Source organism: Nerophis lumbriciformis, linkage group LG21 (assembly GCF_033978685.3).
Source record: "Nerophis lumbriciformis linkage group LG21, RoL_Nlum_v2.1, whole genome shotgun sequence".
NCBI classification, from domain to species: Eukaryota; Metazoa; Chordata; class Actinopteri; order Syngnathiformes; family Syngnathidae; genus Nerophis; species Nerophis lumbriciformis.
Genome location: NC_084568.2, coordinates 10,075,001 through 10,092,601, shown reverse-complemented (window position 1 = coordinate 10,092,601; position 17,601 = coordinate 10,075,001). Strand labels below are relative to the sequence as shown.

General features: G+C 39.6%; 2 protein-coding genes across 4 annotated transcripts in view; both read right to left on the bottom strand.

The window, feature by feature from the left end:
* Positions 1-12,825, bottom strand: part of LOC133621398 (oxysterol-binding protein-related protein 10-like) — a 34,846-nt gene extending 22,021 nt beyond the window's left edge. For both annotated transcript variants that reach the window (XM_061983446.2, XM_061983447.2), the window contains exons 1-3: positions 12,526-12,825; positions 11,806-11,984; positions 8,915-8,994 (exon numbers count right to left, since the gene is read on the bottom strand). In XM_061983446.2, coding sequence (XP_061839430.1) covers positions 8,915-8,994; positions 11,806-11,984; positions 12,526-12,692 — 426 coding nt within the window. In that variant the 5' untranslated portion in view covers positions 12,693-12,825. The remainder of the gene's footprint in view (positions 1-8,914; positions 8,995-11,805; positions 11,985-12,525) is intronic.
* A 1,974-nt stretch (positions 12,826-14,799) lies between these two features.
* Positions 14,800-17,601, bottom strand: part of tcaim (T cell activation inhibitor, mitochondrial) — a 37,368-nt gene continuing 34,566 nt past the window's right edge. For both annotated transcript variants that reach the window (XM_061983124.1, XM_061983123.2), the window contains exons 10-11: positions 16,056-16,187; positions 14,800-15,781 (exon numbers count right to left, since the gene is read on the bottom strand). In XM_061983124.1, the coding sequence (XP_061839108.1) occupies positions 15,556-15,781; positions 16,056-16,187 (358 nt within the window). In that variant the 3' untranslated portion in view covers positions 14,800-15,555. The remainder of the gene's footprint in view (positions 15,782-16,055; positions 16,188-17,601) is intronic.

Sequence of the window (17,601 nt, the reverse complement as noted above, 5' to 3'; positions counted from 1 at the left end):
CTTGTCACACTTATCATTACACCATGTACCAAATAAAATAGCTCTGAGGTGGGTAAGCTCAACTAAACTTATTCCTTACATTAGGCGCACCGGGTTATAAGGCGCACTGCCGATGAATGGTCAATTTTCGATCTTTTTTAATATATTAGGCGCACCGGATTATAGGGCGCATTAAAAGAGTCATATTATTTATTTATTTTAATTGAAAACACTTCCTTGTGGTCTACATAACATGTAATAGTGGTTCTTTGGTCAAAATGTTGCATAAATTATGTTTTACAGATCATCTTCAAGCCGCTTTCTGACAGTCGCTTCCGGATGCGCCGTTTTGTGAGGGGTCTTATTTACGTGGCTCACCTCTGGCAGCGTCTTCTCCCCGCCATCTTTGTTGTAGCGGTGTAACGTGCAAGGACGGGAGTGGAAGATGTGCCAAAAGATGGAGCTAACTGTTTCAATGACATTCAGACTTTACTTAAATCAATAACGGAGCAGCATCTTCTCATCCCGAAACAACAACACCGGAAATGTGTGCCGTGAAAAACCGTCCGATCAGAACTCTAATAACTAAAGTTCCTTGGGTGAAAAATGTAAACTCACTATACCGGTATGTTTTCGCGCTTTCATGGCGAGTTTACTGACAGATAAAAGAACTTTACACTACTTTATATTAGAAATGGCAACAGCGGAGGATTAATGTCCCATAACAAGAAGATAGAGAAAAAGAAAAAGCTTATCGACTACAGTGTCGGCACTGACTACAATGGCGGATGCGCGCAATTTTTCAGGAATTACGCAGATCCCAAATACACATCAGCAGGTACCAGAAGGTAAAAAAAGTTGCTTTTGAATAATATTGCGAAACAAAACGTCAGTTAATATGTCTTACCTTATACACACACCATAATAATACTCATATGTTTAATACGCCGACAATCATTCAAGCGGTGCGGCTTCATAACTTACCAAAGTCGGACTAAAATATTTTGATGGATTTTTGAGCGCCGTGTGTAATGTTCTATATTTTCAATGGAACATTTAAGATGTTGGTGCTGTTTACTTGAGACATATTGCCATTATAGTGGCATTATACACTTATCTCTTATGTTTGACTGCTATCTACTGGTCACACTTATCATTACACCATGTACCAAATAAATTAGCTCTGAGGTGGGTAAGCTCAACTAAACTTATTCCTTACATTAGGCGCACCGGGTTATAAGGCGCACTGTCGAGTTTTGAGGAACGAAAACAGGATTTTAAGTGCGCCTTATACGGTAATGTAAATCTGTTGAGTATTTTTGTGTAATCCCATGCTAACTAGCAAACACACCAGGGAGCTACTTCTGAGGCAATAAATCGACAGAATTGAAATCACTTGATTATGCACACAGACAAAAGTATTTTTCATTGAGGAAAGAGATAATGAGTGTTTTGATGTTACCCTTCAGTGTAAGTAGCCGCCAGGCAGAGCAAGAGGGGCATTTTAGAAGATTTAAAGCGCGTGTGAGATGAACTGAATATCAATTACCTGTATATCAATGAAGTACTTTCACCAATATACGAGATAACATTTTCACAATATTAAAAAAAACATCATTACCCGCAACAGTGTGTACCAAAAAGCGTCTTTTAAGAACAGTTTTATATTTGATCAGAAGTACAGTATTTTGTATATTTGCAATTTAGCATTTGCGTCCTTGCAAATTTGCCTGTTATTGGTCACATTTTTAAAATAATTGTATTTAAAATTATAAATGTTTCCCCGAAAACAAGCTGTTTTTTCCAAATCACATTCAGCCTAAGACGATAATAATGTCATGTGACCACTTAGTTCCATGTGTTTTAAGCTGACCTTGTTTGGTGTTCCTGAGTGGATCTGCTCCAGCACACCTGCACCCGGTTAGTAATCAGCTGCAACTAAAACCATGCTCTGTGGCACGATTGATGCCAGGTTGTTCCTCTGACCTTGCCAGAATCTAGTTGCCTTTTCGTCACGCTTGTCCATGATTCTGGTATTGCTGTTTTTGCCTTTTTGTCTACATTTTTGTTGGTACATTATCTAATCCCCGGATTTCCACTGGCAGCAGAACGGCGCTGCCATGGCCACAGACTCTTTCCCTTTCCGTTCTAGTCAGTGTGTCGTGTGCTAAATATACGCAGAACTTTTTATTTTCCTGTCACCGCAACATGGCGGATCAATTTAGCTAACATCTGCTTGCATGGGACAGGACATGATGCACAAACACAAAATAAAGTATCCTGTTGAATTTCAAAATAAAATACTCCGTATTCAAGACGGATGATATTTTATACTTTGAAACGCGAACCTGAAGTCAACTTGTCAAAGGTTTTCGGATGTAATTTCATCTCATAGACACAAATGGATGAGGACATAAGGTCCAAAATCAAATAATCATATTACAGGCATATCCTGGGACCTGTGTCAAATACCAGCTGACACAAGGCCAAGGAAAGCAGGGGATTGGTTAGCGGGAGTTGAATGAGACGTATGTGTGTGTGTGTGTGTGTGTGTTTGTGTGTAATGGGGCCCAACCAGTGTGGTGAGTTAGCAGCTCAAGCTTTTAGCCTAGCACGGGGGTCAGCAACCCGCGGATCTAGAGCCGCATGCAATCAAACACTCTTATGTTAAAATACTGAACAGATGTTTATTGGGATAAGGTAAACATCTGTTCAGTATTTTAACATAAAAGTGTTTGATTGTGAGGCATTAAAAGCCACAAAATGCAACGGGTCCATCAGACCCACAAACGCTGGCTGAGTAACAACAATATGAACATTACACAAGGGTTAAATAGACCAGTTGATCTGCCGTCTCTTTGCTGCTCTGCCCCCCTCTCCTGCGATGAGAGGTTATTAGGTGACCACAGATGAGGCGCTAGCTGTTCAAAGTCGGGACCCGGGATGGACCACTCATCTGTGCATCAGTTGGGGACGTCTCTGCGCTGCTGACTTGTCTCCACTCAAAATGATCTCCTGCTGGCCCCACTATGAACTGGACTCTCACACTATTAACTAGATCCACTCGACGTCCATTGCACCGGTCGCCCGGGCTGGGGCGGGGGTCCCCCACATCTGCGGTCCCCTCCAAGGTTTCTCATTGTATCCCATTGGTTTGAGTTTTTCCTTGCCCTGATGTGGGATCTGAGTCGAGGATGTCGTTGTGGCTTGTGCAGCCCTTTTAAACACTTGTGATTTAGGGCTATATAAATAAACTTTGATTGATAGAAGTGAATTATACACTTTATATACTTATGCACTTTATTATTATATTATCATAGTGTACTCTTATTTTAACAAGGAACCGCATTGAGCATCATTATCTCTTTAGCACACTATTCCTTGTATCTCAAATGCTGATACTTCTCAATGCTACACAAATCAGAATTCAATTCAGTACTTGTGAGAATTTCAAGTGTGCTTCTTGTTCAGGCGTCTGACTAGAGATCTATTGGAGCATGACGTCACTTTCAGTTCCCTAGGGTCCTCAGTTTTATTTTTAAACCTGCCTCTCTGCAGCTGTGCTTCTTTCTTTACTCCCGTCTCTGTGAGGCATGTTATCATCATAGCCTGTGTCTAGTTTTTATTTTACCATTAGCACATTTAAATCTACAGATGTATCTCATACCAAAATATGTCTTTGAAAGAGATAGAAGAGAACAAAAGTTAACTATTAACCTTTTAGTACAGGCGGCTGCTGTGTTGTTATTCTAAAAAAAAAACAGCCATTATTGATTAGTAAATGATTTAGAGAAAACGGACGACAATTCAAACCACAAGCACTTAAATGGTGAACATGTTGAAAATAAGCAAACATCCGACACCAGCCTTATGTCGTGAATATTTGTACAAGGTAAGAAAAACTAATGCCACAAACCTGGCCTAGCTTAAAGCTTAGCCTTTGCCATTCCAGTGGTAAACATTCTTTGTTTGCTAAAACTCACAAAATAAGAAGAAATTACAGGTATGTACATAATCTACACATTGGTACTTTAAAATCTGCGATTTAGTAAGTGGGAAGGTAACACCGTATCTAAATGTATCCTCCGTATCAGCAGTCACCTTGTAAATGGAGAAAGAAATATCTGTTTTGGATACGACTCTTTCGAGGAAAATGGCTCAGGGGTTTTAGTGAAATCCGGTACACACAAAGAGTGTGTTGTGTAGTGTGTTACGACAATATTAACACAGCATACAACAAATACGATTCTGTCCCACCACTGAGCCAGACTCTCGTCCTACAAGCCCAAAATCCTGTGTGGACAAATCAAAGAAGGAACATACTGTATGTTGTGGCATAGTTAATATTTTAGTAATCTCTTTGTGTGTGTTTGTTGTTTTCTATTCCCTGCATCGGTCTGTTTTTTGTCAAAGATAAGATGCTTTTATAGCCCTGATACATTCCTTAAGGCCATGGGAGATGTCTCTACTCTGTTCTTCTTACACTCTAACCTCCACTTTCTGTAAATCTGGGACAAAGACTGCTATGATGTTGGTTGATCGCTAATTTATGTTGTATTTGTATTTTGGTCAAAAGGTCACTCTCCGAAATGGTTTCTTTCATGATGCTGTATGCCTTTTCCATGTTTAATCTATCAAACCATTCCTGGTTTTGCTAATATGACATTCAGATAAAGTGTGTTTTGCTCATCTTCTTCTTCCCCCTCAGAGGATGAGACCCTTTGGCCAACCACTACCCACCCTTAAATTAAAGTTAAAGTACAAATGATTGTCACACACACACACTAGGTGTGGTCAAATTTGTCCTCTGCATTTGACCCATCCCCTTGTTCACCCCCTGGAAGGTGAGGGGAGCAGTGGACAGCAGCGGGGCCGCGCCCGGGAATAATTTTTGGTGATTTAACCCCCAATTACAACCCTTGATGCTGAGTGCGAAGCAAGGAGGCAACGGGTCCCATTTTTATAGTCTTTGGTATGACTCGGCCGGGGTTTGAACTCACAACTTACCGATCTCAGGGCGGACACTGAGTAGGCCTTCTCACATTTTTCAAAGAAGATCTAAACACCCTGAAGATTTGTCTCTCTCTTGTTTCTTCTTCCTCTCCTTCTTTCTTTCTGTAGCAGCGTAAAACTTTCTCTTGTGTAAACCAATTTTACTTGAGATCTCAAATAAATACTCTGTGATGTATCTATATGTTGAGCAGTCATACCGCAAGAGGGCGCTGTGCTCTAACAGTTCATATGTACAGTCGTGGTCAAAAGTTTACATACACTTGTGAAGGACATAATGTCATGGCTGTCTTGAGTTTCCAATAATTTCTACAACTCTTATTTTTTTTGTGATTGGAGCACATACTTGTTGATCACAAAAAACATGAAAAAGGAGGATTACCTCCAAATTCTTCAGGACAACCTAAAATCATCAGCCCGGAGGTTGGGTCTTGGGCGCAGTTGGGTTTACCAACAGGACAATGACCCCAAACATAGGTCAAAAGTGGCAAAGGAATGGCTAAATCAGGCTAGAATTAAGGTTTTAGAATGGCCTCCCAAAGTCCTGACTTAAACATGTGGACAATGATGAAGAAACAAGTCCATGTCAGAAAACCAATAAATGTAGCTGAACTGCACCAATTTTGTCAAGAGGAGTGGTCAAAAATTCAAGCAGAAGCTTGCCAGAAGCTTGTGGATGGCTACCAAAAGTGCCTTATTGCAGTGAAACTTGCCAAAGGACATGTAACCAAATATTAACATTGCTGTATGTATACTTTTGACCCAGCAAAACGCTGTCCATAGATTCTTCGTCACTGTAGTAACGCTTCTGCACTCTGACCATATTATTATATCAGTCATACTGGAAATACGCAACAATTGGAAAGAGATGTGCTGTTTATCATTCACAATCCTTCTGTAAGACAAGAACATGTTTGTCTTTTTTATGCTTTCTAAATGGCAAATATATCCAACAATTGAGTCAACAGATGGAGGGTCCTCTGTTGCGCTCATTATACTCTCTAAAAACATCCAGAAAGCGCCAACAATACTCCATTTACATGTCGTGACCTGAAAATGTATATTATATTCATAAATATGATTGATATTGTTACTATAAGCGGGAACGCAGATATAGCATAGATATATTGATAGCAATAAGCTAATGCTAGCTTACGCTGCTATTGTTGACACACTGAGTCGGCGGCTGCTTCTGCTTGGTCTCAAACTTGCTAAAAGTAAATTCTAGATTATAATTCACGCATCGCTCACCTGCCAGTAGACAAATGTGGCCATGGACAGACAGTTCTGGTCCACTCTCACATCCCCCGAGATGGCCAAAAAGACGCTAGTGGCTGTAACTTTTTTTTAACCCTTAGTGAGGATTGTGATTGATTCTTCATCTAAACGGAATTATGTCAGTGTCCCGTCAGTCGCCATCACAGCGAGAGTAGAAATATTACAGAAAGTGTTTGTTTTATTATGGTTTATCATGGTTAGTTTGTATGTTTAGCACCTGGCAATGCTGCTGATGGTATAGTGTCACAATAAAGCTACATCCGGGTAGCAGTCGGCTTCTAAAACGAATTACTCATCCTCTTTGTGTTCGGGCTCAAAAATATAAGGTTCTGGATCATAATTTTCCCCAAAGAAATCGTTGTTGGCTCTCACAAAGTCTGCTTTATTAGCAATGTTGTTGATGCGGAAAGGATCTGTGGTTCCTCCTATACGTCACGCGATCACGTGACTGGTTTCCTCATTATCTCTCAAATCTACGTGAGATTGATACTATTATGATCATATCTATTTACTCGCAAACTGTGTAAGTCTTTTGGTGTCATAAATCAGATATATTTGATAATAGCTTCAATATAGAGGCAACTTGTTTTTCCACTCTACTGCTACTTCAAATACAGCAGACATGTGCTTCCGATGGCGGACGAGAGGAGAGGTAGAAGCTTTGAAATAAAATATAAATAACTCATCTAGCTCAAATGTGTCTAAAAAAAGCAAATCTTGAGCACAAAGTGCGGAGAATGAATATAGCACTAAAACAGTGTTAATGACTTACAGTATGTGTTTGTTGAAGACGGGCAAATGCATCAAAACATTGATAACACTGATGCCAATGGTAGATTATGTCAGTATCGCATCGATAGCAGCAATCCATTGAGTTATTTATCATTGTTAGTATTATAATGAGAAATTGGAAATATGTGATGCACTATATTGTAATCTTTTTGAAAATAAATCCAAACTATAAACCATCAAATCAAATAGTTTTTCAGACAAAATATTTTATTTAGGAGTTAGTTGGTCTTTTTAAACGGCATGTTATTTTGGGAGGCCAAGCATGGATTCATTTCAATTTGTTGATGCGCATGTTTTAACTTACGAGGTCAGGCATAAAACCGATCAAACTTTGAAGTTGTGGTACTGTACTAGGAGGGAATCATTGTTTCTGGATATTCTTACATTGTCGTATATTGATATATATTGTTCATCCATCCATACATTTTCTACCGCTTGTCCAATTCTGCATAAATACATGTGTTGGTCTTTGTTTGTTTGAGATTGTGATCATGATCAACAATCTAAAGGCAAACAAATCACAACATGATTCAAAGATCTTGAACAATTACAGTAATAAGTATCTGTATTAATATCGCTTTTGGCAATACTGGCCCTGAATTTCCAGTACTTGGTGTGTGTGTGTGTGTGTGTGCGTGTGTGTGTTTCTACCCTTCTTGAGACATGAACAAGGAAAAGTACCTTCCATACAAGGAGCAGTGAACAAGTTAGGACATAAATCATGGTCCCAATACGGAAAACCATTGCATCTATTAGAGAATGTCTCATTTGCACCCCTGGTGGTGAAATCTATCAACATTAGGGTGGTCCCAAAAAGGAGGGATTTTTTTAGATTGACTGTGTGTCGGTTTTAAAAGGGCTCCCCCTCTGGTCAACATATGAAATAACAAATGTGTGTACAAATTTGAGGTGCTCCCCCTCTGGCCAACATATGTAATATCAAGTGTGTGTAAAAAAAAAAATGTAAGTGCTCCCCCTCTGGCCAACATATGTAATATCAAGAGTGTGTAAAAAAAATTGAAGTGCTCCCCCTCTGGTCAACATATGTAATATCAAGAGTGTGTAAACATTTTTAAGTGCTCCCCCTTTGGCCAACATATGTAATATCAAGAGTGTGTAAAAAAATTGAAGTGCTCCCCCTCCAGCCAACATATGTAATATCAAGTGTGTGTAAAAAATATTGAAGTGCTCCCCCTCTGGCCAACATATGTAATAACAAGTGTGTGTAAGAAATTGAAATGCGCCCCCTTTGGCCAAAATTCATTAAAAGAAATTGTTTTTCAAAATGTATATAAAGATACTGTAATAACGAAGTAAATATTGAACATTAAAAACCAATTACAAACAAACAATTCAAAAATAACTAAAAGCTTACCTTTTTTATATTTGCATAGTATGTATTAGTGTTGTCCCGATAACAAATAGATTTCGATACTTTTCTGTACTTTTCTACATAAGGGGACAACAAAAAATTTGCATTATTGGCTTTATTTTTAACAAAAAATCTTACGGCACATTAAACATAAGGGGACCACAAAACATTTGCATTACTGGCATTATTTTTAACAAAAAATCTTACGGCACATTAAACATATGTTTACTTTATTGTACTTTTCAGAGGCGGTATAGTACCGAATATGATTCATTAGTATCGCGGTACTGTACTAATACCGGTATACCGCACAACCCTAGTATGTCCATATTATTAATGTTGTGAATACAAATCTTTATATATATCTAGAAAGGGTGGTCCTAAAGAGGTAGGCATCTTTCGGAGGTCTCGAGAAGGTAACAAATACAAGAGTGTGTGTGTGTGTGTGTGTGTGTGCGTGTGCGTGTGCGTGTGTGTGTGTACCTTCGCATCATTGTCAGAGTGGCATGGAGAACCCAGCTGGAGCCGACTCATCCATAGCTCCTGCTCCTCTGCACTGGATGCTGACAAAACACAAATGAGGACACACCATTCAGTATTTTGGGGAATATTTCAGAGCAAAAAGCAAACATCAATAATTCATCTTATGCCGCAGTTTTTATCTGGAGATAAAAAACAACACTTTTGCTCATTTAACAGACGATATTAACAAAGATGCAAATTGCTGGAGGGGAAACACTAGCCATACCCTAATAGCAGAGTTGTATTGTAGTATTGTCATAGTAGTCCCCCCTAAAACAGGATAGTAAACAATGTGAGTGCATCAGTATTTATTCAGCTATAAAATAAACGGGCCGACGGTGCGATTACAAAGTAATGAAAGGGTTTATGGAAGATGCAAACAGTCGCTCAGACCTACTTCCTGTTACTGTCAACACCGCTAAGCCTTCTGGTAAAGTAGTGTGTAAATATTTGGCAGCACACTGGCATCCTTAATGAATGTATATATTTATTTAAGACAATTAAAAACACATTTCCATTTGCAACGCTGCCCTAACAAAGACGCAGCGTGTACATGTTAGAGATGTGTGATGATAATCTCTCATCGCCTCTCATTACCAATAAAAATGGCTCTAATTATGCTTGTTTTTAAGCCACTCCCCTTTTGCCTAGGTAGTATGTCATGATAGGAAACCCGTCTTCAGTGTACTGACTCAGGCCAAGAAGTTGTCAAATGCTTATTTTCTCCATCTACTTATTGTCACTTACTGCTGAAACCTGGCCTGGACTTGATTAACGTGACATGTATTTCAGCTTGATTACAGCCCGTAGTCTCCCCGTCCCCTGGTAGTGTGTCCGCTTTTAATAGCAGAGGGCTTGGTTCCTTTTCAATTTGGGAGAGGAAGGTCACCCGGAGTAAAAACTGAGCCAAAAGTATTCACTGACAAAGCCAAAAATGGGGAAAGGTCCTAAACTTCTTCACAATCCTGTAGTTGCAACAGTATTATATGGCGTGTACTGTCAGATTAATTGTATGTAAGTTATCACAAAACTTTGTGTTGCTATGAGTTCCCGGCGAGCAGACAAAAGCTGTCTTTGATCTTACCAATCAAAAGGCTTGTAAAACTCCACTGTGTAGGATGGGAAGCGACATGAAGGTGTCAGTTTCTTTGATCTATTCTAATCCACAGGAAGATTTTGTGTTGACCCGAGATCTACAAAGCGGAGAGGAAGCAGGACCTGACCCCCTCCAGGCACCTTTTCTTTGAACTGTTTTGTAACCAAAGGCGACGGCTGTTTACGACCCCCCTTCCTTTAGAAACAGCTGTTGCCATGTAATCAGGGAAAGTCCAAATATATGTACAAAGTGTACACCCCAGACGTTTCTCCTCAATGAGCTAAATTGAATTCTGTCTCTGTCTAATTCCTTGCTTCTTGTCTGTTTAATAGATGTTATCAGTGTTTGAACCTGACATGTACAATATATTCATCCTACTACATTAAAAAGGCACCTTTTAGAAAACACACACAGTACTTACAAGCAGAAACAGAGTGGAGACTGAAGAGTGAGAATAGGCGTATTCTGGCTTCAAAACTAACGATAAAGGTGAAGCTATAAACACTGACGCTTAAAACATAGCTAGCTAGCGGCTAACAGTGTTTTTGCAACTTCTAAATCACTAATCCTGGCCTCCATGGCAAGAAATAAAGTAAGTTTATTGCAAGTATCATCCCTGCAGGACGAGGAATAGCTTCACTACACACCGTAGGAGGATACAATGGCTAACCGCTAACAGCAAGGTCGCGATCCTGAATGTAAACAAACGGGTGGCTCTACACCAATTTTTATTGTAACGATACCAAGTAGTCAATACTACAATGATTACATCGATATTTTTTTATTATCAGAAAATCTTTTGTCATTTTTTATTGTTTATTGAAATATGGAGAAATTTAAATATGACCAATGTATGATCCTGTAACTACTTGGTATCAGATCCATACCCAAATGTGTAGTATCAGCCAAAACATATGTAAAGTATCAAACAATAGAAGAATAAGTGATTATTATGTTTGAACAGAAGTGTAGATAGAACACTTTATGCTATTTGTTCATGTAATCATACAAAATTTGCTAAAAAGCTAGCATACAACGTTACCGTGCTAATATAAGAGACGTTAGCATGCTTCCAAGATGGCGCCAAGTTGGGTTGTACTAATGAATCATATTCGGTACTATACCGCCATTAAAAAGTACCGGTCATCCATCCACCCCCCACCCCCGCGTCATCGTCACGTCGTGTCATTGCTGGTTTACAAGCAGAGGAGCATGTTCGGCAGCGCACAATCACAGAGTACTTACAAGCAGACACAGTGTGTGGACAGAAAAGGGAGAACGGACGTATTTTGGCTTAAAAACTAACAATAAAGATGGGTGCTTTAAGACATGGCTAGCTAGCTAGCGGCTTAAAATAGGCAGTGTTTTAGCGGCTTAAAATAGGCAGTGTTTTAGCGACTTATAAAACACTAATCCTTGCCTCCATGGCGACAAATAAAGTAAGTTTCATTCTAAAATGCTAATATTAGCATGCTAACAGTTAGCATGTGTCAAGTACCAGGTGAAATGACAGGTGTTTGGCAGCAAAATTGGCCAAAAAAAAAAGTTAGCATTCTAAAATGCTAATATTAGCATGCTAACAGTTAGCATGTGTCAAGTACCAGGTGAGATGACTGAGGTGTTTGGCAGCAAAATTAGCTAAAAAAAAAATAATAATAAAAAAATAAAAGTCAGCATTCTCGAATGTAGAATAGTATGAAAAGGTATGGCAATAAATGTACAGTAGTATCGGTACAACGCATGCATGGTGTTCTACCTCGGAGTTTGTAGGACTGTCCAGATGAGGAGTGAAGAGCAAACATGAAGGGAAAGTGTTTGCAAGCGACGACCATCACCCCGAGGAGAGACATGGACCCTCTGGGACGTCGCTGGCTTCTGCTCTGTTCGTCTCGATAATAGTGAAGCTGGCCAACCACAGGGTCGAGTACAAAATATCTGCAAAAAAGAGAAATGAAGGATAGTTGATAGCTATCGCAAACGTTTTCAATTGATATTTTATCATAAATACACAAGTCATCACAGGAAAAACCTTTGTCTATCATTCACAATCCTCATGTAAGACAAGAGCACATTCTAACTCGTAAACAAACACTAGCAAGAGTCAGCTAACATTTAGAATGCATAAAAAAAATAAAAATACATGTGTTCTTGTCTTAAGGATTGTGAATGAATGGCAAAATTCCAAAAAAGTGCAGTTTATCCATTTTTCTGGACATTTATTTGCATTTTTGTTTGAGAGCTGTATTTATTAGTTACCTGCCAGCAGATTGGTTTGTTTTCATGCTTCATTTTGAATGTTACAAAAGCAGTTTTCCCTCCCGCTGTACTTGAAGGCGCCAAGCGGTGACCTTAGCAGGCAGGTATGTACATACTGGCACACAATAAACCTAATTACGTGTAAATATAATTAAGTGTAAATGAACCCCGAGAAGACAACAGTAGAATGTGTGAGAAAAGTCGATGCGATGACGTGTACCTGTCCTGCCAGCCATGGAACATGTTGGTGTATTTCTTCAGCAGACCCTCCAGGGCTTGCGTGTTCCGGACCTTCCTATGCGGCGAGGAGTCCGCGCTATCCCCGGGCTGTTGCTGCCTCCTGCCGGGGGACACAGCGGGAGTGTGTCGGCGTATTGACCCGCTCATGATGCCGCTTTTTAATTGTCCTTTGTCGCTGCTGCTTGCCAAGAATCAAAAGACACGCCGGGAGCTTGAAGAGAAACAAAATTGTTTGGCTGCAGATGTTAACAGTTGATGGAGGATGATGGGAGGAAGATCCTTTCCCTGCTGACTTATTTACTGCGGAGCTTTCTCCTCTTCCGCCCTCCCTCTGTGACGTCACTGTGTTTTTATTTGGAAATCCCGGGTTGGTTACGCCCCGCCCCGCCCCCGACGGAATCTCCCCTTACAGCCAGTAGACATGAATAATTCATCACCACTACATGACGTCACAAGCTGTATGTGCTTATGTATAACAAACCTGTCAATCTATGGATTCATGTACAATGTAGTATATATATATATATATATATATATATATATATATATATATATATATATATATATATATATATATATATATATATATATATATATATATATATATATATATATATATATATATATATCACTATCATACCTTGAAAGCATAACAGGTACAAGTAAAAGGTACATTTTAGATTGTATGTATATCCATCATAGTGTATATATACATATATATATACATATATATATATATATATATACATACATACATGCATATACACACACACACACACACACACACACACACACACATACATATCATTATCACATACCTGCCAACTTTTGAAATCAGAAAAACCTAGTAGCCAGGGTCCAGGGGCCGCAGGCCCCGGTAGGTCCAGGACAAAGTCCTGGTGGGGGGTTCAGGCTTCGCCCCCCGACGCAAAATGATTATTAGCATTCAGACAGGTTAAAATGTTGCTAAAACCATCACTTTTCTATCAGTCACAGTGACTTTTCAAAACAAAAATATTACAGCAAAAATCATATGGGTTGATTGACATGTTGATTCTGTAAGCTAACTTCAATAGTTTGAAATGATTTTGACAGTTAATGCCAGTTATCCTGTCAACCTTTCACAAGACTTCAATTTGTTAATTGAAAGTATAAACAGTATAAACACTTTTTACAGTAAACAAATGGTAAAACAGTACTAAACAATTCCATTTAAAAAAAAATTGGTGTCATTATTAACTTTCTGTCCAAGCTTGTATAATCTACTGCCTTGTTCAATTGTATAAAATATTCTGTGCCTAAAATTCACATTTCTATCACAATTATCATACTGTAAACATGGTAAGCTAACTTCATTAAAATGAATAGTCCTGTCAATAGCATGGAATTACAATTCAAATGTAGTTTTTTTGTAAGCCTTTCAAAAGAATTCAAAATATGAAAAATTAATGAAAATTAATTCAAGCCATCAGACACTTGAAAAGTGGCACATCACATCTCTAATGTAATCATTTTAACTTTTCAACAGAAATAGCACTGCAAAAATATTAAGGACATACTTCTGTATTTTGGTAGTTATGCTGTCAACATTTAACAAGATTTCTTCAACTTGGACTTGAAAGCATAAATAGTATAAACACTTTTAACAGTATAACAGTACTAAACAATTCCAATAGATAACATTGGTGTCATTACCTTTTTGTGGCTAAAATCCGAAAAACGTTGAAAGTTTTCCACTTGTATCGCTAGCAACGGCATTAGACTTGTGTTCTTTTGTCCCAACGTGGTCTTTTACATCGCTAATTCCTCCGTGTCCGATCGAAAAATCTTGTCTGCACAAGGTGCAATTCGCGTAGTTTTCACCCTTTTTGGAACGGATAATTATTCCCGGATAGGCTTTTGAATATTCTTTACGGAATGACTGCAGTTTTCTTTTCGGTTTAAGACTCGTTTGCGATGTTTCTCCGGCTGATTCCATGATCGTCCGCTCGTTTGGAAACAATGGCAACAGGTGCCTCGTGCTTGGCAGCGGTGCTATAAATAGCCTCGCGCATTTAAAAAAAAAGTTTTTTTTAAATTAATGAAAAACCGTATTTTTTATCACTGCAACCGTAACCCGGAATAGGTTGATGAAAACCGTACTAATTACGGGAAAACCGGAGTAGTTGGTAGGTATGTTATCATACTTTGGAAGTCTAGCAGGTATAAGTACAAATAAAAGTACATTTGAGATTGTTGTTAAAGAGCAGTTGAGTTGAACTTTTAAAAAATATTTTTATTTATGTAGTAGCCTTATGTCAACATTGAATACACAATATGCTCGCTACATAACAATCTGAAAATAAACATGCTCACTTTCACTTTGCTTTCTTACGTGAACTCGTTCGCAACACACCAAGTCTAAGATGAGTCCGTAACAACTCGTTTGAATCAACAAAATGACTTAGTAAATACACGTTTTCTTAAACGGGTAAAGACGTTTGCAGGAAATGTTACAAGTCACCTTGACCTCCTGTTTACACAACATTCGCTACTTTCCTCCACTAGGGGTAGCCATTCTTTCAAGTTCTTCTCTTACGGTACGTAGCCATGAGGCAGAAGATTAAAGAAATGTCCATGACAACAGTCTACATTTTCCTCAGCACAAATTCGCTTATGCACTCAAAAGGCGGGGTTTAATTTCCATAAAACTATTTTATAAAAACTTCTGCACAATAAACCTTCACAGCACAAGTCCTAAGAACTGACCTGCCTGTAAAGTTGTACTTGCGTTCACCTGACGGATTGCACAGATTCCAAAACTGCTCATGATAACAATCAAGTATACTTGCCATGGCTCCTTCTTGATTCAAGAGTGATTAAAGTGCATACTTTGAACCGATTCCTACTTAGTTACCTTGAACAGACCGACCGCTGAACTTTCTTCACAAACTCCAGTTGAAAACCAATGGATATCGCATCTTTCCGATAATCATAATTATACGGCATCTGGCAAAACCTAAGTCTTGACTCAACTTTTCCAGTCCCAGGGGATGCACAGGTCTCCGTCCTGCATCACCGAGTAGAAATGGGAAACACGGATATGAAGGCCCTGCATGAGAGGTGAGCGATGGTCCAATAACCTTTTACAGCAAAGAATCATCTGACTGGAGGTGACACTGGGCTCCTTGGACAGAGTCCGGAGAGAAAAGCTCTGGAGACACAGCTTCTTGACAGCCTCTTCCTCTGCCAACAACCTGCACACACGGTGACAAAGGTATTGAACCAGTATGAGCTCCAGACTATTTATGTAACAAAGAAAACAGGGGAAACCTAGTGACAAAGAATCTAAGCATTTTCTTGCTTTTGTACAGGTGGTACACTTCTCACGGGCTGTCAGTCACTAGCATACTAAGAACAGTTTAGAACATTATGACCCTCATGTAGCTTACTTCCTGAAAGAGTTGATCAGATTAAATTAGATGGTGCCGGTGTGCCTGATTAAGTGTAAGAGACCAGTGTGTGACTCACAAATTTCTACGCTGAGTTCGTTGTCTAGCCTTGGAGGCGTGGCTCAGGAGGAAGGCCTGAAGGCTCTGAGGGTCACAGTTGGTCGGTATGATGAAGTGTCCCATCTCATGAAGTCTGGGACTAGAACACTCCCTGTGATTGATACAAGAGACCATGTAGTCACCGAGAATGTCCAAACCAGGCATGGGCAAACTACAGCTCGCAGGTTTTATACTGTATATGCAGCCCATACACTTATTAAACTTCTCCCAGGCTTATTAGGACTTTTTGTAGTCTGTCACTATTTCACAATCCCTTGTCCAGACAAAGTTTCCACAGGACCCAAGTGATAAATGCACTTGGAGAGGTCTGAGAAGGTCTGATATCTACCCAAAATTGTCCTGCTCATTACCCTTTGGGCATATTTCAGACCTTTTGGGACCACCAGGATGTTTCAAGTCATTTTTAGCAGAACCCAGGACCTTCAGGGATTAGTTCTAGTTGGTGGAGCCCTGGCACCTTTAGGAGTGAGGTGGCCCTTTTGGAGAAACCATGTGAGCGTTAGGGGTTAAGTCCTTTCTGGGGGAGCCTGTGACCTTGAATTTGCTTAGACATGAGTAGATGGAACACAATCCCTTTAGGGTTAATTGTGTTGAATAAGTGCCTGTGGAATTTTGAGACACATTGTAAAAGTACCCCGAAACAACCAAAAAGTATTTTTTTTTTTTTGAGGAAACTAAAATGCGCAAACATTCCACAGAAATCAATGGTAAACTTTTACAACTGTGCCATCAGCAGTGTCCTCACTTACGGATTTTTAGTGTGGTTTGCTAGCTGCACTAAAGCGAACCAACAGGCCCTCCAGCGAGTGGTTAAAGCGGCGGGGGAAATTACAAGGACGATACTCCCAGAGATCAGTGCCATGTACACAACTCGCTGCCTAAAGCGAGTACACAACATCCTGAAGAACAGATACCACCCAGCACATGGCCTCTTCAACCTGCTACCCTCTGGAAGGAGGTATAGATCGATTCGCGCCAGGACCACCAGAATGTCTCACAGTCTGTATCCCCAGGCTGTGAGACTGCTAAATGAACAGCCTGCCCCTTTGCTGCCCCGGACAATCTTATTACCACACTCTTCACCACCTCAATAATTGTGCTCTGGACATTGCATTGCTGCAACACCCATCAGACATCCGACTGTTCCCACCCCCACGTCCCTCTATTCGCCATCTTCCTAACAATGCTAAACTGTAAACTATGGTCAACCTGCACTTCAATGCAGTTTCTATGCCGCTGGACAAAGCTCAAACAAAATCTCGTTGACATGTATGACTTAAGTGTTATTATGACAATGACAATAAAGGAATTGATTGATTGATTGAAAAAAGTAGACATTCCACAAGGTAGTGGTGGTTTGGAGAGCAGTGTGATCTGCTGGGTTCGTTCCAAGGACTTTTGTCAGGTGCAATGTACATCATCTACGGTACAAAGACGCTACGTCAAGAGGGAGCCAGTACAACAGGTCAGTGTGGGGATAGTTTCATCATCACCCTCAAACAAGC